The sequence below is a fragment of the Elgaria multicarinata genome, chromosome 2 (genome assembly GCF_023053635.1).
Source record: "Elgaria multicarinata webbii isolate HBS135686 ecotype San Diego chromosome 2, rElgMul1.1.pri, whole genome shotgun sequence".
In the NCBI taxonomy this organism is placed as follows: Eukaryota; Metazoa; Chordata; class Lepidosauria; order Squamata; family Anguidae; genus Elgaria; species Elgaria multicarinata.
Window position 1 is genome coordinate 175,888,330 of NC_086172.1, and position 20,465 is coordinate 175,908,794.

At 41.9% G+C, this 20,465-nt stretch overlaps 1 protein-coding gene across 1 annotated transcript in view; it reads left to right on the top strand.

The window, feature by feature from the left end:
- Positions 1-19,647, top strand: part of PELI2 (pellino E3 ubiquitin protein ligase family member 2) — a 99,681-nt gene extending 80,034 nt beyond the window's left edge. Inside the window, exons 4-6 of the mRNA XM_063118206.1 lie at positions 4,302-4,499; positions 6,432-6,620; positions 10,057-19,647. Coding sequence (XP_062974276.1) covers positions 4,302-4,499; positions 6,432-6,620; positions 10,057-10,623 — 954 coding nt within the window. The 3' untranslated portion in view covers positions 10,624-19,647. The remainder of the gene's footprint in view (positions 1-4,301; positions 4,500-6,431; positions 6,621-10,056) is intronic.
- Positions 19,648-20,465: the final 818 nt, after the last annotated feature.

The following is a 20,465-nucleotide window of genomic DNA, read 5'->3' on the forward strand; positions in this document are numbered from 1 at the left end:
CATTCTTGTTCTTTTGAAAGCTCTCCCAGTGGAAACTAGTGGTGGCTGCATTATTTATACTTTAATTTACTGATGCGCTCTAGATCTTTTTGATAGCATGTTCATCCCTGCAGTAAATATCCTGAGTTACAGATGCACAAAATGTCGTTTTCATGAGGAACACCGACAAAGCTGTTACTTAAATATACTGTTGCAGATTTTCATTCATGCAGAAGTACTTTTGGGTTGTTTATACAATAGGTGGACTGTGCTTTTTCTTCATTCTTTTCATGACAAACATTTCCCCTGCTCCCGGTAAATGTATGCTCTTCATAGAGATTGCGGATATCTTGTGCTTTCAAAGCACAGAACATATAAGAGCATTGTTTGTTACTTTTATATCCTGCTTCTGCTTCATAAGGCTCCCAGTGCTTTCCCATTCAGGCCCTGACCAGGTCCACTGCACCTCTTTACCTTCAGTGTTAGAATGTTAGATGCTCCCTATGGAAACTGATCTACAGTGTAACCGCCCAGAGAGCTTTGACTATTGGGCGGTATAAAAATGAAATAAATAAGTTTTATGCAACACAAAATATACAATCCTGTGCAGATGTGGGCTTTCTGAGAGTACTGATTTCTACTGAAAATGCAAGGTTCATAAATTGGTGAAAAGTTCTTAAACTGTATTGATATTATCTGATGCAGCCTTTTGTAGCCAAAGGCAACCAAGAATTCCATACAGGTTGGTGGAGAAGGGATAGATTAGCTAGCCAAGGAGGAAAAAGTCTCTTCCTCCACAATCAGCACAGAAATGTAATGGTCTGGCCGAGGGAGCCCAGTTGTGACTTCTCTTCCACCAGTCACTTGATAGAAGGGATTTTTTTTTTTTTAAAAAATAGTCTGCATCTCCATGCTGGTCAAAAAAAGTGAGGGGGCTTCCCTCTTCCATGGCCAGCATGGAAACACAGGCTACTAATTCCTTAGCAGACCAGTAAAACATTTTGCAGGCTCATAACTTTTTAGGGCTGGTCTAACAGTTCACATGCTGAAAGACTTTCAGTGCTTTCAGCAGGGAGAAGTACTGTGTTCTGCATTGTAAATCACTACCGCCCCACCCTCTTGCTTCCTGCCCATGTGCCCCTCACATTGCTCACCCCACTTGACCCAAAAAAATCTCTTCAAGGGGTAAAGTAACTGCTTTGCACTTGTTTGAATGACAGACAATATAAGGAGCTAATTCAACTATGGATTGTTCAGACAATTCTTCTGGAAAATGTTGGAAGAGTACAATGGTTTTTAGAAGTACAGCTGAGTTTTTTTACAACAGTAGTAAGTAGATATTTGTGAGTATTGCAAGCTACTTCACACAGAAAGTTTTCTAGATGAGCTTAGGTAATTGGAGCCACTTAAAATAAAAAGCGAGCAAAGATCCAGAAATCAATTCTTATTACTATGACACTTGCAGAGGGGAACTGAGGGTTTTTTTTCTTTTTTCTTTTTACCTCTGCACAGCATTTTTAATTTATAGCATTTGTCTCTGGTTTTTCCACCTAGGAGCCCTGTACACAATACATTAGCATTTATCTCAATCTTTGTGGTTGCAGAGGGTGAGTTGCCAAAAGTATCTCAATAAATCCATGACTAAGCTATGGTGTGTATCTAGATCTCCTGTAGCATAGCCCAGCATTCTGATCTGATCTGCTGGGCTGCTCTTGGTTGTCAGGTTGGGCTATAGTATCGGGATACACGTAACAGTTTATTCAAATATTAGTGAGCTCTTGCTCACCTTGCCCACAAAGTCATAAGATTCTTAAAGGTTACTTGATGACTCACATCATTAGGTACAGATATTGCATTTTCACCTTTTTTTTTATAGAGGTGCTTGATTGGCATATTAGTAGAATAAAGTAGGAAAGCTACAACTTTGGCTTTCACAGCAACTATTTCTAGCTAATAATAAATCCAACAGAACTTCATTGCAGTGTATTTTATTTATTCATTTGCAACTTTTATAAACTGCTCTACATCAAAAAATTCCAGCGCACTGAACATTAACAAAAATGTCAACATACAAAGGAATAAACATTTAAAATCAAATTGTACAAATAACTATGGGTGGCCTTTTCATCAGGAAAGGTTTGTTCAATAAAAAGTCATTAGCAGACACCTTAAATAAAGCAATGTGGATGCCTGCTTGCATCAACTATGGGGTGTTCCATAGAGAGGAACCTAATGCATTAAAAGCTCTAGTGGACTCCAAACAAACCTCAGTCACTGGTGGAACCACCAGGGAGTGCCTCATCCAATGACCCCAATGGCCAAATTAGAGAATCCTATTAAATTCTAGAAAAGTGTTTCAGAAACTAAAATGTCCCAGGAACACAAGCACAGCCTTGCACCTTGGTAGCAAATGCAAAACATGAAGAGAAAGATTTTTTGCAGGGGGAGGGGGGAATCCATGTCGTTCAGATATTTAATACTTCAATTGCTGCAGGTTTCCTTCTGATTCTTATATGCACAAAGAACAAAAGCTTGTTGATATTCAGTGCTGATGTTTAGGAAGCTCATAATGTTGGGTTATGGCACATCTCCAAAAAGTAACATTAGTCTCTTCAAGGGCAAGACAAATCTATATTACAATTACTGCAGTTAAAAGCTGTACCAGAAACTCAGTGCTTGCCACATTCATTTTGCTCCTCAGTGTTTCTCCCTGCTGAACAATCTGTAATAGATTTCATGCAATGACACACTTCTGATACCTTTTCTTTTTATAAGAGAATCTTTTAAGTACAGCTGTTGGCATACTGATGCTGCAAGAATACAACTGGAGAGGGGGGGAAATAACAGAAAGCTGGATCATTTAACATTTTGTGCGGCCATATTTATGTTTCTGGCTCCATCTCTGTGAATTATTTTTCTTAGCATTTAATCAAGACCAGGAGATATTGTTTGGGGGGGCAGTCTTAAATGTAATTCAGGATCTCAGAATGCTAGTTTGTGGGGTGGATCTTTTAAAATCAAAGTTATAGGATAGACAAATACATCTTTGAATTGATTTGGGGGGATCATATTCTGGAAATTGGCATTTAATCGTAAGCTGTCCCACCACACTTCAAGAAGGATGCAGACAAGCTGGATCGTGTTCAGAGGAGGGCAACCAGGATGATCAGGGGTCTGGAAACAAAGCCCTGTGAAGAGAGACTGAAAGAACTGGGCATGTTTCGTCTGGAGAAGAGAAGACTGAGGGGAGACATGACAGCACTCTTCCAGGACTTGAAAGGTTGTCACACAGAAGAAGGCCAAGATCTCTTCTCGATCATCCCAGAATGCAGGACATGGAATAATGGATTCAAGTTACAGGAAGCCAGATTCCGGCTGGACATCAGGAAAAACTTCCTGACTGTTCGAGCAGTAGAACATGGAACCAATGGCCTAGGGAGTAGTGGGTTCTCCCACACTAGAGGCCTTCAAGAAGCAGCTGGACAGCCATTAATCAGGAATATTTTAAGGTGGATTCCTGCATTGAGCAGGGGGTTGGACTTCGGCCCCTTCCAACTCTACTGTTGTGTGATTCTCTACTGAATGAGGCTATTGGTCCATCTAGCCCAGTGTTACCTAGTTTGACTGGCAGTAGCTCTCTGAGGCTTCTGGCACGTGTCCCATTCCAAGCCCTGATCTCTGAGTTTCTTTCAACTGCAGGTGCCAAGAATGGAATATGAGACGTTCTGCATGCTAAGGGATGTATTACAGCCTTCCACAACCTTTACCCTCCAGATGTGTTGGACTGCATCTCCCAGCATCCCTCCAGGCAGCTGTGAGTTGTGGTCCAACATATCTGGAGGGCGCCAGGTTGGGAAAGACTGGTGTATTCCATCACTGAACTATGGTGTGTGTGTTAGTGTGAGGCGAAGTGTTACTGAAACTGCATCAGCCCAGAAGAAAAGTATTCAGTGGGGTTCTATTCTGTTGGAGTATTACTTTTGGTGCTAGCCTTTCAAACTTCAGGCTGGGTCGTACATCGAAATAAATAGTCACATTCTTCATGAAAGTCATATGCTTCCATGCAAATGTCTGACACTTGTTTTAGTAGTAGTTTGTGTTATTTTTTCCATATGTAGGTAAAAACAATCATGCCTTCTATGGTTGTAAAATTGACTTGTTCATAATTGTTGCATGCATGCGAAAGTACCTGTTTCCTGTGGAACTTGAATCCAGTCTGTGTATTTAATATTGCACTTGCTCACACATTTTACAGTTGTTTCTCCAAAAGGCTTCACTAAGGGGATGTCTGTAAATCATTTTATATATTTTTATATTTATAGGTTGGCAGATCGACAGAGAGTCCCATAGATTTTGTTGTAACGGATACAATTTCTGGCAGCCAAAACAGCGATGAAACTCAGATCACCCAAAGCACTATCTCGAGGTTTGCCTGCCGCATTGTTTGTGATAGGAATGCACCATATACAGCCAGAATCTTTGCAGCAGGATTCGATTCTTCTAAAAACATATTCCTTGGGGTAAGTACATATAACTTCCATACAAGCTGGGAAACAAACTTCCATACAAGCTGGGAAACAAACATGATGTTATCACATGACAGAGCTAGTGTGGAGTTGTGGTTAGAGTGTTAGACTGGGAGTCGGAAGATCTGGGTTCTAGTCCACACTCGGCCATGGAAGCTCCCTGTAAATGCCCTCACTTGTCAGTCCTCGGTATCTGTCAAGCATCGTCATTCCTCTTAGGGTTGTCTTATGTGTTGCCTTCCCTTTCTTTCCATTCCATACCTGCTACTCCTTCCTTGTAAAACCTCTCTCTAGGCAGTCAGTTCAAAAGGGACACCCTTTGCCTCTTTTGAAGCAGGCAGTGAGACAGTCTAGTCTTGCTGTCTACTAGAAACAATGCTTGATTATGAAGCTCAGCCAAAGTTGTGCATTCCTCATCAGAGATCACTGTCTGATTTGATTAGTGTAATTTTAGAGGGAGATTTCCCATTTCCTCTCTTCCCTCCCCCCTTATCCCTGCTCCATGGTGAGACCGGGGTAACTCATTTATCTGCAGACAGTATTATCCTAAACACACAGAAGGCTCTCAGACAGACAAATTATCTTCATCATCTCAAAGGTAGCTCTTTAGTTCAAAGGTTTTTAAAGGGTCGGAATGGTTGTCCTTCAAGACAAGATGTCTCACCATCTTTGTAGTTGTGTCATAGTATTGCCCAGTGTCTAAAATATAACACTGCATGTTGCAATGTCTTTACATTAAATGTTTTAAATGACTTTTAACTTTCTCACTTGGTACTTGTGTGCTAAACCTGGAGATATTAGAATGGTTCTTTGCTGCATAAGTAGAGAAGATGGGGGAGAGAGAAAAGGTACTACTATTACTTGTGCTAACACATCAACAGAATGACTTCCAATCTCAGATCACAGAGCTGAGTTAAAGTAAAAATACATTTATCTAACTTGAAAAATACATTTATCTAACAGTGCGATATGGCTGCAAGAAAGGCAAATGCTATTTTGGGCTGCATTAATAGAAGTATAGCTTCCAAATCACGTGAGGTACTGGTTCCTCTCTATTCAGCTCTGGTTAGGCCTCATCTAGAGTATTGCATCCAGTTCTGGGCTCCACAATTCAAGAAGGATGCAGACAAGCTGGAGCGTGTTCAGAGGAGGGCAACCAGGATGATCAGGGGTCTGGAAACAAAGCCCTATGAAGAGAGACTGAAAGAACTGGGCATGTTTAGCCTGGAGAAGAGAAGATTGAGGGGAGACATGAGAGCACTCTTCAAAGACTTCAAAGGTTGTCACACAGAGGAGGGCCAGGATCTCTTCTCGATCTTCCCAGAGTGCCGGACACGGAATAACGGGTTCAAGTTAAAGGAAGCCAGATTCCATCTGGACATCAGGAAAAACTTCCTGACTGTTAGAGCAGTGTGATAATGGAATCAGTGACCTAGGGAGGTTGTGGGCTCTCCCACACTAGAGGCCTTCAAGAGGCAGCTGGACAAGCATCTGTCGGGGATGCTTTAGAGTGGATTCCTGCCTTGAGCAGGGGGTTGGACTTGATGGCCTTGTAGGCCCCTTCCAACTCTGCTATTCTATGATTCTATGATTCTATGAATGTTTCCAGTGTATGCAGGGCTATGGCCAGGTCTTTCCATAGTTGTGGGGAAAGTCTGTTGAATCTGTATGGCTGAATAGAGAACTGATATCAGCTGGGTGATCTGAGTTTGGAAGAATATATCTCCTGTTTTCTATCTGGCAAGGAGATGACCTAGTTTGTTAGCAGAAGTAGGAGTAGCTGTACTTTTAAACATACTGCCGTTCCTACGTCTATTTTCCTTTGGGAAACTCACATCTGTGGTTGGATAAGTGGAGGTCCTTACTAGTTAGCATTTCAAGGCTGAGTAATTTATCTTTTCTTTCTTTCTGTGGTATTGTATTTAGGAAAAAGCAGCAAAGTGGAAGAATCCTGATGGACACATGGATGGATTAACAACTAATGGCGTTCTAGTCATGCATCCTAAAGGAGGGTTCACTGAAGAATCTAAACCTGGAGTCTGGCGGGAAATTTCAGTCTGTGGTGACGTGTATACCCTACGTGAAACAAGATCTGCTCAGCAAAGAGGCAAGCTAGTAAGTTGGAAAATTTATGAGAAGTAATTTATTTTAAAACCATTTTCTGCTAACAGCAATGTCCAAAATAATTCCCATTTAAAAATCAAACAAAAAACAATAATTAAAAATAAAACCAAAACAGCATAAGGGGGAAAAATCAACACTAAAACCCAGCAGAAAAACAGAGCAAATGAAAGCACTAAGGCCTAAAGGCCTCCAAAAACAAAAGTGTATTAACACCAGACGTGAAGAGGCCAGGCAGACCTTCAAGGTGGGGTGGTTGTCGTAGCCTGGTTGCAGCAGCCGAAAGGGGGTCATCCTATGTTTCCAGTTGCTTCACCTCTGGAGGGCAGAGGGGTGCAGAGCAGGACATCAGTTGCCAACCTAAGTGCAGGCAGATGGTCCATTATGGAGAAGACAGTCCTTTTGGGCCCATGGAGGCATTTAGGAATTTGAGAAAGTGTCCTGGGCACAACCATAAAATGGCTGCCATGGGTGGGCATGGCTAGTCAGAAAGGACAAGTAACCTGCCCAGAGGCATTCACGGGAAATTAAGGGAAGAGCAACTAGAGGCTCCCACCTCGCTTCGAAGCAGTCCCAGCTACCTGTGTGTGTGTGTGTTTTTGGGAGAAATTGTCCTTTTAATTTGTGACATGACAGACAATGACAGCCTTCATTTAAAGAATGTTAGTGTGTTTTAAGAACAGGAGCAATTTTTGGACACTCTGAAGAATTCTGTGAAAAAGGCTGGGTGAGGGCACAACAGAAGCCTCATCTAGAAAAGCCCCCCAAAGCCTGCTCACTCAAGACTTTCCCTGACTGAAGGTGGATTTTTCATGGTCACTACCATCCTATATTTTTTATTTGTTGTTATTGCTTTTATATCCCACCTTTTTTCCTCCAAGGAACCCAAGGCAGCATACATAATCCTCTTCCTTTCCATTTTATCCTCACAACAACAACTTAATTGCTTAAGTGATTCTGAAAAAAAACCTAGCCCGTATCATAAGATGGCCCTTGAAGAACTAAATATTAGGACTTTGTATTAATGGCTAGAGTTAGACTCCACTCCTTGGACTTTTCTTTGCTTTGCTTTTCAGTTTCAGTTGTGCACTCTGCCTAGCCCTCAATAAAGAAGCATGTTTGTTTGCCTGCAGTAAGAAGTAAGAGTTTGTTTATTCTGTAGTAATTATAATGAGTGCATCAGGATTGGGTGCTTATTGCTGAAGGGTGAAATAGAGATAACTTAAAGTGATCTGGAAAAAAACCCCTACCCTAAGTTACTCTTTATCTTTTAAAGCACTCACTAAACTTACAATCATACTGGTTATTTTTCTTCCTTTTCTTGAGTACTTAATGGCAAAGGATGAAAACAGCCCTAGAGGAATAGAAACTCTGGTGTGCCCATTACAGTTAGCTGGCTGGCCACCTAGGCTGTAACAGGCCTAATGTCTGATTTTTCCCAATGTGTGCAGCTCCGCATGAGGCCTTTTCAGGGTTTCTGGGCAGAAAAATCAATCCAGCAACCAGTAAAAAAAGAAAAATCCAATTGCTTTCCACAATTAGTTTCCAGTTGCTTAGTTAGTCCTTGATATAGCAACCACTTAAAAAAGTTTTCCCTTGATTGTCCAGCAGTAAGGAAAATATAAAGGTCAGGAACAGGACTAGAAGGAGGGACCCTCGAGTTAAGAAAGATACCCTAAACTATTTATTTTCTCTCCTCCCTTTCCTGTACTTGTACTATGGACAAGTTTGTTTTTTGGGTGGAATCTAAAACTGAGATACCGAATCCAGCATAAAAGCCACGCTCGGGAGCTCACTGTCATTACCAAAGTAGTTCGGTCTATGAAGAATCAAAATGCAGGGACAGACTACAGGACTATAGCTATAGGCAAAGACAAGCTTTTGAGTCTGGTATTCCTGAGGAATCTCTCAAAAACGGGTGAGACAATTCAACGGATTAAATTTCATTCATACTTTCCACCAGTGAGTGGGGGGACTGGACAAAGGACTGGCTAGCGCTATGTGCCTCCCCTTCTCCATGCCTCATCTAGAAATGTGGTTGCCCTACCTAACGTGGAAGACTTGCTACAGGGCTGGTAGGACGTCTTGATGGGCACCCAGGAAAGTATCTAGGGGCACATTGGTGCCTGTGATCACCACATTGCCTATCCCTGCCTTAAGAGATTTTGATCCCAGGCAATTCAGAACTTTAAAGGTCAACAACAGCAGTTTGAGTTGGGCCTGGAAGCAAATAGGGAACCAATGAAGTTGATGCAATAATGGGGTTAGGTGCTTCTTGCCAGTGGGTTCCAGTTAGGACTCGCCACTGTATTTTGCCCCATTTGTAGCTTCTGAAGCAAAGGCAGCCCATGCAAAGTATGTTACAATAATCTAACCTGGATGTTTCCAAGGCATGCATAACTGAAGCCATAGTACTGGGAAGTGTGGATCATTGGAGCTCACAGCAGTTTGCCTTTGCAGTGTGTCGCAGACTAGCTTAATGGTGGTGTAATGTCCTGTCCCTTCCTGAAGCCTTATAAGGGCAAAAAGATGCATCTTGCACCAAAAAAAGTGGCATGTCCTTCCTGACCACGAGGCAGAAAATGCTGCTTTGCATTCTTCTGAGCCTGGAGTTACTGTGATTGATGGTTCTGACCATGTATTTGAGAGTCTGCAATATGACCTTTCTGCTTCATTTAAATCCGAACTTCTTGTTGATGAATTACATGCCAAAGGATCTAGAGTTTCAGGAAAGCTTTAGCTTTGGACGTGAAATGTATGATGCATCCTGAAGAAATTCTGGTCTTAGTCCCTAATAAGTTTAATTGTGTGGATGGATTTTGTATGTACTTATTTCTAATCTGATGCGTATTGGGGCTCCAGTGTGTACATTTTTTGACCAGTTTCGGTGTGTGTGTGTGTGTGTGTGTGAATATACCTTCCAACTTAGGGAACCATTTCATATATCTGACAAAGCTGACTTTCTGAAATAATAAATGTCAGTTTTTTCAAGGACTCCTTGCTACAGCTTAATATCATGGCTACCACATGGGATCTGTTGAACAATCTTACCGTGTAAAGATTGTTGTTTATACAGGGCCATCGATATTCATGATACATTATAGAGTGGCATAAGCAAAATGAGAGCAGCCCCTGCCCAAAGGAACTTACAATTTAAATTTTGGCAGTGAGGAAGTCCACAAAGGGTGAGGGAGGAACTGGATATGCCAGGCTAACAAGGCATGCATGTGTGCCTTGTTGCTCTGGCTTAATCTACATTCGCTTGCTACATAGGAACCCTTGCCTCAGCGTTTTTTTACATAAAACATTGAGATACACAAGGAGTTAATGGAAGAGGATGCCGGGAGACTCCTTGCTTCTGATGGGGTGTGGGGGCGCTTCAGAATGAATTAGCTGGCAAATCATTCTACATCTCTGCCTGCCATTTCAGGTAGAAAATGAAACCAACGTCCTCCAAGATGGTTCCCTCATCGATCTTTGCGGAGCCACCCTCCTGTGGAGAACGGCAGATGGCTTATTCCACACACCGACTCAGAAACACATTGAGGCTCTACGGCAAGAGATCAATGCTGCGAGGCCTCAGTGCCCCGTGGGGCTGAACACGCTGGCCTTCCCCAGCATCAACCGCAAGGAAGTGGTCGAAGAGAAACAGCCATGGGCTTACCTCAGCTGCGGCCATGTTCATGGCTATCACAACTGGGGACATCGCAGCGACACGGAAGCCAACGAGCGTGAGTGCCCCATGTGCAGAACCGTTGGTCCCTACGTGCCTCTCTGGCTTGGGTGCGAGGCAGGCTTTTATGTTGATGCTGGCCCGCCCACGTATGCTTTCACTCCTTGCGGGCACGTGTGCTCCGAGAAGTCTGCCAAATACTGGTCTCAAATCCCATTGCCACACGGGACTCACGCGTTCCATGCGGCCTGCCCTTTCTGCGCTACCCAGCTGACTGGAGACCAGAACTGCGTCAAACTTATTTTTCAGGGTCCAATTGACTGATGATGGCCTTTTACAGACGACCACAATAAAGCTCACTTTGTTAACAATTTACTGTGAAGATAAAGAATTTGCCACTAACTCTAGATTTTACCTTTTTATAGGATTGTTATTAATCAGGGCTTTTTGGGGAGGGGGTAGCAGCTGAGAGTATTGTGGGGTGTGAAGGTACATTGATACCTGGAACCAAACCGTGATCAGTGGCATTGCATGCTTAACAGCAGCATGTTCATGATGACATCTTCTTGGTCAAATTGTAGTATATTTGTAATATTTGTAAGATCAGAAGAAAAAATACCAATGTCTTAATGATTTTTTTAATCTTGGATTTTTTAACAGAAATGCTTTTCTTCTAAACTTTGACAAGCCTTTAAAACACATATTTTTTCAACCTAAAAGGAGCATACAGAATGTAATTCGTCTGTCCTGTCTCTTTCTCTCTCTCTCTCTCGCTTTTTAATTTGCAATATAATTAACTTGAATAGTTCATTCTCAAGGCGGATGTACCGAATGTGTGGGCATACCTAGGTGAATGTTCACTAGATACATGCATTAACCAAGCCGTGAACACAAACAGCTGGTTTCATGAACCATAGCACAAAGCATGATGGGATTCTTCAGTATGGTCTAATGCAACTGTCCAAAAAAAGACGCAATTACTTGAAATTTGGGGATCACGGTCTGCAGGCCACTTCCCATTATATGTCTTTTTTTTTTGACAGAAGTTCCTGTGTTTAACAATGCCTGTAAAATATAATGTGGGAAGACTTAAATTACGGGTTGTTTGTTCCAGCCAATTTGTAGGACACGTTCTTGGTGTGCAAAAAAGATCGTTTCAGAGTTTGGTTCTGAGTCAACTCAACTATCTGGCAAACACTGTACTACCATTCTGGCCTGTGTTTTGCTGACCTCACCCAACACAGAATTGTCCTGTAAGGCTCAGCATTGGGCCAATTTCTAACTAACTCTGGGGCCCATCATCCACTGCCATCGTGGCATAGAGTTAGCCACTTTTCTCAGGCTTCATCCCAAGCCATCATTGTATGTTTGAATGGCCCTGCCAGGTGTTTCTGGTCTGTTACACATGTCCTTCCCAACTAGGCTGGCCCTGCCAACATGGCTCCATCCTTTTCAGTTGTTACCCAGCACGATGGGTTGAAGCCATGGAAAAGTAGTTCCTTCGCCAATGTGGTGACATAGAAATGGGCCCTTTGTGATGCATGAAAGTACCTTTTATGAAAACCCAGTGATGGTAAGGCACAATATATAATCAGCTCTTTTCAGTTTTGCATCTGGATGTATTTCTTTGAGTTTTTTAATACACATATCCAGTAATTTTTGTCATTTTGACAGTTTTCTGTTTATTTCTAATTCTGCCTTGTGGCTTTCTTTCCACTTGGTATAGCTTGCCCTTGCATGCCTTGGACCTGTGGGCAAACTGAAATGTAGCAACTTCTTATAAATCCAGTTATTTAAGTGGCTTCACTTGTCACGCAAGTGAGAAGGTTTTCTCTTGTTTTTGCAGAACATACATGTGCTGCTGGCCTTGGGCAGAATCCAACAGAGCACTTACTTTCCCCACCCTTCGCCCTGGTTCTTTTCCACCCCCACCAATTCCCTTGTGCAAGCAAGACCCATCGCTTACTCAAGGGAGATTTAGTGCTTCCTAAGACCATAAACACTCATTTCTGGAAAGAGGCAGGTCAATGGATCTCCTTTATTCATGCTCCCCTGACTTGCCTCCTTCCAGAAATGAGCATTTGCTTCCTAAGACCATAAACACTCATTTCTGGAAAGAGGCAAGTCAATGGACCTCATTTCTGCTCATTTTGGGTTGCAAACTTGATGGTTGTGCAAGATGTGGGGGCAGGAGAGAATTGGTGGGGGTGAAAGCTCCTTGCTGGATTCAGCCACTTGATCTGATAGTCAGTTTGGGGCACTCTTGAGTCTTAACCATCTGCAGAAGGATTCGTAGTGATTCATGTGTTTGGTAGCTATTTTGAAATCAATAATTAAAAATAAGCTGTTTTGTTAAATTTGCTTCTATGATGCTACCCTTAATGTGCAAACATCATTTAATAGTTATAGTACTGTTGGTTTGTTGACTTTTCAATTTGCCATCTGTCCTTTTTCTCTCTCTTACAATCTGAATAGTGTCAATTATTAAAGTGTTGTTTTTTTTATTTCGCAATTGAAAGAAACACCAAATGTCACATTTAAATATCCAGGATTAATTCATGCCCTAGGTGACTTGAAACTCTTGATTTGTAGTGGGTGTGGATCAGAAAGAAGGCAAATAACTGCTCACTCTGAAAATTAGTAGCTGAGATTTCAAGTGTACTTTGCCCTCTCTACCATGTTGGCATTTCCATTCGTGTTTGGATAATTTTTATGCTTTTTCTGTACTCACGGTATCGGAAGCATTCGTTTTTCCATGTTAGCATGAAAAAGGCACCCCCCACACACACACCCTGGAGAAGCTCATTGCACATCTGAAGTGAACCTGGCAGTTTGGATCACTTTTCTGTTAAATTCACAGCAATCCCTTGCGATATTTGTGTCCTTTGTATAAATATATAATTTATATGATTTTAATATATTGTGTATATACTTGAATTGGCCTGTTCATATTTTGGATGTAATATTGTTTTATAGTTAACCTTTTAAACATTTTCAGTGTCCATTGCCCACTGGCTGATGGGACATGTTGTTTTTAATCTGCTGTTTAATACAATGTTGCTGTATAAAATGGTTTGACATTTTTAAGTTGAAACACCACTTTGTTTTGTTCGGAAAGGTTTCACTCACTCTGCAGCATTTTCTCTCAAACCCCATATTCGGTAGCTTGCCTACTCTGCTCAGTAGGTTGGGAAATAGGGCCAATTGTTTTCAAAACACTTTGTCCTGGTGCCTTTAAAAGAAACTGCTCCTTGCCTTTGATTCCGCAAGAAAAACATGTAGCTCTAGTTCCAATAGCCCTGATTTCCATAGCTTGAAAGATCCACAACAGTATAGGTGCCTCAGGCCCCTTTTAATTCTGCAGTCAATTCTCCAGGCTCTGTTATCTACAGGCCACCTGCTGACTGGCAAAATGCCATAAAATCAAAGTTTTAAAACTGCTTTGCTTGCCAACTTCAAGGGCACAAAACTGCACCAGAAATGACTTAGGCCCTGCCTAAGCATTAAATATTCCCACAATTAGATTTTCTTCCATATGCAATTATATACCTTAGAGATACCACCACCACCACCACCACCAAAAGTGTTAATACTATGGAGGCTGCTCTAGATGTTTTGAAGGATCCATTGGACAGACCCAATGTGGAATTCTGAATCCTTTCTTGTGATCAAAGTCCTGCAAAATGACAGATATGCCTCACGTTTCAAAAGACTGCTGGTGGGAAACCCTCTTTACTCTAAGATCTAATAACAAATATTTAATTTCACCTCTTTAACAAAGGTGTCAACATCACCCTATTCTCATTGTAGTGTCCTGTGAGGAAGAAGTCACAAAGAGTATATTAGAAAAGGCTATCAGAGTTGAAGGAATTCCCAGACTCTGCTCTGCAGTTCTGAATTAGTAACTCTGATCTGCCTAAAGGTTTTCTGGTGTGTGGCATAGCCAGGGTTTCTTCCAAGCTAGACTAGTTTTAATTCTTCATAGTTCCTTCACTTTTTAGTTTAAGCCTAGATTTCCCCCTGTCTTCTCCTTGGATAGCCAAGTGATGTGTAACATCTCTGTTACTCTGCCCTAACTGTAAATGTTAAATTCCATTATGAATCTGGACCCATGTTCAGATGAGGATTAACCCAAGGAATACTGCAGTCAAGGGAGCCAAGTTGTCTCTGAATGAATCCATCAAAGGCCTTCTGTACAGAGTTAGGGATCTCCCCCCATTTCTGTACCTCCTTATTCTGAAACATTCTAAATCCAATGATTTTTTTTCTGGATTAATTAGATTTGGTCTCTATTTGTGTTGCGGAGAGTTTCTTTTGCCCATCCATAAGTTTCCCTGCCATAATTAATTTACATCCAAGCTTACTGGAAGAGCTTTGTTTTTCGAGGGTTTGCAACGTTTTTTTCTTTGTATATCTTTCTCCCGAACAGTCAGCAATAATATATTCCATAAGTAAGGTTTCTGCAGCAGCCACTTAGTCCATTTTTGTGTGTATAGAACCTACTGAAGTATAGTTCCTAATTCAAAGTGTGTCTTTTGTCTCATCTTTTAAAACTCTGTTTGTTGCCTATATGCAGGTCTGACCTTCCTTGCACAGGAAAGAGGGTTTGTTTAGTGTGTGTGTGTGTTGGGGGGTGGGGTGTTGGAAAGGAAAATGTTACGGTCTACATTCGATGTTCATGTTCTGCCCTTGAACTGTGGTCCTTATTTAGCAAATACATCTGAGTACATTAATGCATATTGATTCTGCCTATTGCTAATTGTGAAACAATGGTACCTCGGTGCCTCAGGGTAGCCTGATATAGATGGTTAGAAGAAACGTACTTTGGGGGTTGGATCGAGGGAAAGGAAATGGAGGCAAGGCACTGGCAATCTGCAGTGTCTCTGGAGTAATAAGCCAAGTATAATGCAAAAACATGTCAGTAAGTGGCATTGCATGAGTTTTTTTTTTAAGGATGTCTCGATACGAGTAGAGTTCCCAGCCCCTGCCCACCAAATGGCCATTACCTTCGTGAGACATCCTCAACCTGGCAGTGTCCAGACGTATTGGACTACAACCACTATTACCCCCAGCCAATGTGTCCTTTAGATTAGTTATTTTCAAACTGAGGCATTTGACGTTCAATGTTACTCTGGAGAAAAGTTTATTAGTCCCCAACAGTTTGCTCGGTTTAATCAACTTTTTTGAGCACCTTTCTGCATCTTCTTTGTAATGAATGTTGCTTTTCCCCCATCACCTCTTCTGTGACTTCATAACGTCACCTCGACTCTTCTTCGGACTAGGGTTTGGTGATTATGGGTTTTTTGGTGTGTGTTTTTTAACAAAACTCTTTTTAATATACACATGACTTAGAATTTTGTGTTCGGGAGAGAATGCTGCTGAATCCGTTCCGTCTTTTCCTATTTTCAAAGCCTGCACATAGTCTCTTTTTGTGTGTGTTTGTCTATAGTGCACATAGGTTCAAAGAATATTCAAAAAGCTGGCTAATACTTTGCTAAGGCATTATGTATCTTTTCAATGCCTCCGCTTAAATCTGTCTCCAGCAATTTGCCTCACATTAACTCTTCCTAGTTATGAATGTGGCAGGGAACTGAAGCTTCTCCCCTAAGAAAAATAAGTGTTATCTTCCCTTAATGGACACATCCAACCTCTCTTTTCCCGACCCTCAATAGCCATAATACTGTGCTTGTAGCACAGTCTTTCCAAACTCTATGAAGGGCACTCTAGTATTCTAAGAAATTAGAAGCTCTTGTGAGGTTCTGGACAACACCTCATTCTAGTCACCCTCAGATGAGGAAATTCTTCCATGCCTCTGCATTGGCATTGACTTACCAGCTCCAGAATTCAATAACCCTTATATTGGTGAAGTACTTTGGTCTTTACAGCCTAAAGAGCAAGTATTCCCAGTCTAAGAGTTAACTGTGTCTCCAATTCAAATTTCAGGAGAAGGGTGCCTTAGCTTTTTCTGAAGTCCCAGGGAGCCCCGCAGTAGTGTGAGAGAGGATGGTGGCCACCACTTGTCATGCTATTTTTAAGAGGGGCACTACTTGGCAGGACTCAGGGGAAATCACAGGGGCAAAGGTACACTTCCTCTGCTGTCGATTTTTCTTGTTTAATGATAATGAAACCCAAGGGATAGTCAAAGTGGGGATTGTCTTCCATTTTGTTGAACAAAGATGGAAACCATTTCATTTGTGTATGTGTGTGTGTATACACACATGCACACACACAAACAAGTTGCAAATTCTAATTATCACTACCATAGGTAAGTAAATGCTGCTGGTTTAGGGGTTATGTAAATTTCAGGATCTTTTTCTGCCACTGAAAGTTTTATGCAAATTGCAGAGTTCTGCAATTTGTGGACAGCAACCCCCATGGTACCTCACCATTGGTTTGAGTTGCATACCAACAGCATCTGGAGGGTCACAAGTTGCTGACCTATAGCTTACATCCTTGCAAATGTTGGCTGGTTCATTAACTGATAGTCTTACCTATTTTGAGTGCGTCATTCTCTAAAAACACAAAAACAAAGTAATGTGAATTAGTCTTTTTTTTAAAAAAGAAAGAACTCTAGTTTAATTACTCTCTAGACAAATGCAGATGTTTTGGCCCTAAACCCCTATTTCCCACTGATGCTGTCTCTGTCGCAGTTTCTAGGTAAAAGCACACGAGCAGTTAATAATGTCTGTAGGGGAAAGTGTATTTTAAACCATCCTGTTGTCTAAATGGATTTACGAGGGCTGAATGTTCCATGAAGCTTAACACTTCCATTTCACCCGGTTTTAGAAACATGATTGGGGAAATCCATAATAGCTTGTTTTCCTAGTCAAGCATTCTTTCATCTCCATGGACTGTTAAAAATGGGTGTGCCTTACCCAATTATACCAGCTCCATAATCCTAATGGTTTGGGTGGGGGGACTTGAGCAGGACAGCAACTTTAGTTCCTTTAAAGACAACAACAACAACAACCCTGATTTATTAAACAATCCTATAAGTTGCTCTTAAGATTATACTTCCCCCTGGAGGAACCAGGGACCCGTATTCCTTTCAAATAAAACAACTAGTGAGTTAAAGGCCCCTTATGAAAAATTCTTGTTGGCGTCACTGAAAGTCTTGCTTGCAAAAGAGAGAAAGAAAAACAACAATAATGTGTTTTGTCATATAGTTTTGATGAATAAGTTAATCTTGCAAACACAGAAAATGCATGTAATGTTTGGGGAAAGGACCCAGAATGAGGAGTAAAGGCAGCCAGTGGGTAGTGTGTGGGATTTTAGAGACATGGTGATTTGAAGCCAGCAAAGGTGTCTTAAAAAACATTATGTAAGAGACCTACCTACCTCACAGGACTGGTGTGAGGTGGAAAGGCGAACAAGAAGACATTTGGGTACACACTCTGAGCCATGATAGAAGGTGGCTGATAGCTAAATGTACTGATGGCTGGAACAATCGTCCAGAATATGTCCTTGAAAAAAAGCAGTGATTTGCCATGGTGTCTCTTCCCTGTGAATTGTTTCAATCTTTTTTTAGATCAATGGCGACTCTGACTTGGTTCTGGCATAAGTTCTCAGATACCTGCTTAATACTGTCAGCCTTACCCAACCTGCTCCCCCCACAAAGTGTTGGACTGCATCTCTCTCTATTCCAAGCCATGCTGGATGGGAGTGATGGGAGTTGTAGTCCAACAGCTCTGGAGGGTACCAGTTTGGGGAAGGATGGTCTGATTTAATAAGCAGAGGGTCTTTGCCCATGTCTTTCTTCCTCCAGCCTTGATGGCACAAGGTTGCTGTAATGGAAATGTCAGGATTTGAATCAGGGACTGTGTTCTTGCTCTTTTCCAATGAGTTACAGATATTCCTGTGGCTTCTGCCAGAACTTTGACATGTATCTGGAAAAGATGTCAGAAGCAAGCCCTCAACAAACCCATGCCAATAATTCAGACAGCCATTCTAACACCCTCCTCAGGATCTTAGCACCAGGGTGAAACTACAGCATAATCCTAGGTCTTGATGTGTTTGTAAATGATCCTGAGAAGCCAACAAGTAAAGTATATGCTTAAAATAAAAACAAAACAAACCTAAGCCAGACATAAGAGTTTTTTGCTGCTTCACTTGCAGTTTCCCTTACACAGGTTTAGGGAAAATAACTCCAAGTACACCATCATGTGTAAGGCAGTACTTGTGTCTGTCTTGCCGTGTGGGTTGGGGAGCAGCCATTGATTGCTGAGGAGTTCTTAGCATTCCAGTACATGGTAAAATGAACTCAATCTTCAGACATGGTGGCATGCCCATTGCTTGAGGAGTCGTCCCCCCCACCTGCCTCCCCGTATCTGCATAGGGCAAAAGTAATGTATGAAGTATCTCCAAATCTCCTTGTAACTTGGGCTCAGGTGGTCTTTAGTTGGGTTGACCTAGTTGTGTCCAAGCTTCCTTCCCTCAGGGAGCCCTTTATACATTGGAATGATGGCCGCGGATGGACCTCTTGTATTTCTGCGTGCAACTCACTATTCCGGAAGATGTTGATTGCAGTGCAAGCTTAGCTTATTGGGCGTTCTCCTTGTACGATGAAAATGGAGACTATACTCTAGAACAGCGGGGGACAGCTTGTGGGTCCTAAAGGTATTTTGGCCTACGACTCCCATTCGCCCTAGCCAGTATGGCTAGTGGTAAAGGTTGATGTGAGCTGTAGGACAAAACATCTGGAGGGCCATAAGTTGCCCAGCCCTGCAGTTGAATGAGCCCAGGACTCCCCTGCCATGAATTGGAGGGAAAAGAGTGGTAATACTGTGTCTGCTATCTTTTGGGGGTAACTGCCTGTTATTACTGATCTTGGTGACAATGCCCTGATATTAAGCTCAGGTTTCTAGGAACACGGTTTAAAAACCATTGGGTTAGCCGTTGGCTAAGTATTGTAAAATAAAATGCAAGCCATTCATCCTGGCAAAATAAGACATCCAAATCATTTAAAGGTCTTCATATTATTTTAACCCTTTTCCTGAATTTTCTCTGTCACCTCTGCATTTGGGGTAACTTTTTATCTAATAAGAAGTGTGGTTTAAAAGGAGCTGTCATATGGTGCAGTTATCCAAAACTGGTCCTAAATATATGGATCTTATTTCAAAACTGCATCTCGTTTCCAACAAGTCCACTGAAAGGGGGGCGGTGGGGTGGAGAGAAATGGCAATGTTTACTTCAGTATGTTGCCGGCTGTTAAATGTTCTATGTTTGTGAAATCTGGCCTTTTATACACCAATGTGAATGGATATTAACACAATTTAACTGTTGTGTGTTTTGGAAGTACAAGCCATTTTACAGGAGAGGAAAAACAATTAAAAAGGTATTCCAGTATTATCACTTGACTCCTTTTGCTTCTTTTTCAGCCTTTAGTATTATCAGAGAAATGTAATATTTGGTTTGTGAATAATGCTTAAAGTCAGTGTCATACTCTGACACCTATTGAGTGAATAGTTGTTATAACTTTGTGTGTGTGTGTGTGTGAGTGAGTGTGTGTGTGTGAGTGTGTGTGTGTGTGTGTGTGTGTGTGTGTGAGAGAGAGAGAGAGAGAGAGAGAGACTTCTCCAACTTGATGCCCTCCAGATGTTTTGGACTTCATCCTGGAAGCTGTAGTCCAAAACATCTAGAGGGCAGCCAGCTGAAGGCTGGTGTAGGCTATTAACATTGGTTAAAACAGTATATTCATTTATTAATATTTCCGTCCAGTTCAATGGCCAAAGTTATCCTTTTAGCCCAATAGTCAAAGCTGTAGAAGTAGCAAGAAGATTTTGACAGGGTGCTGATTATAAGTGCCTCCCTTCCACCTGGGAGCAATAGTTAAACATAAGGGGACTGGAAAGGTGGGAGAATGGGGGGGGGGGAGGTTTTGCTTCTTCTGGGTGGAGAGGAAACCCAGGCCAAAGGGGAAATAACTCTCCTGTCCAGCTTGGAAAGCACGCCTCTGAGGAACCCCTGCCCCGAAAAGCAGAGCCCAGTGGCTCAGGTGTGGCTTCTGTCAACTCACAGATTGGAGTGTTGTTTTTTCTCCCTGAAGAGCTGCCGAAAGGATGTGCTGCTACCAAGAAGAGGCTGGTTTAGCCTCACCGGGGGAGGGTGGGGTGGGGTTGATCCTGTAGAATACAGAAGAAAAATATTGTGAACATGGAGAAGGGGAA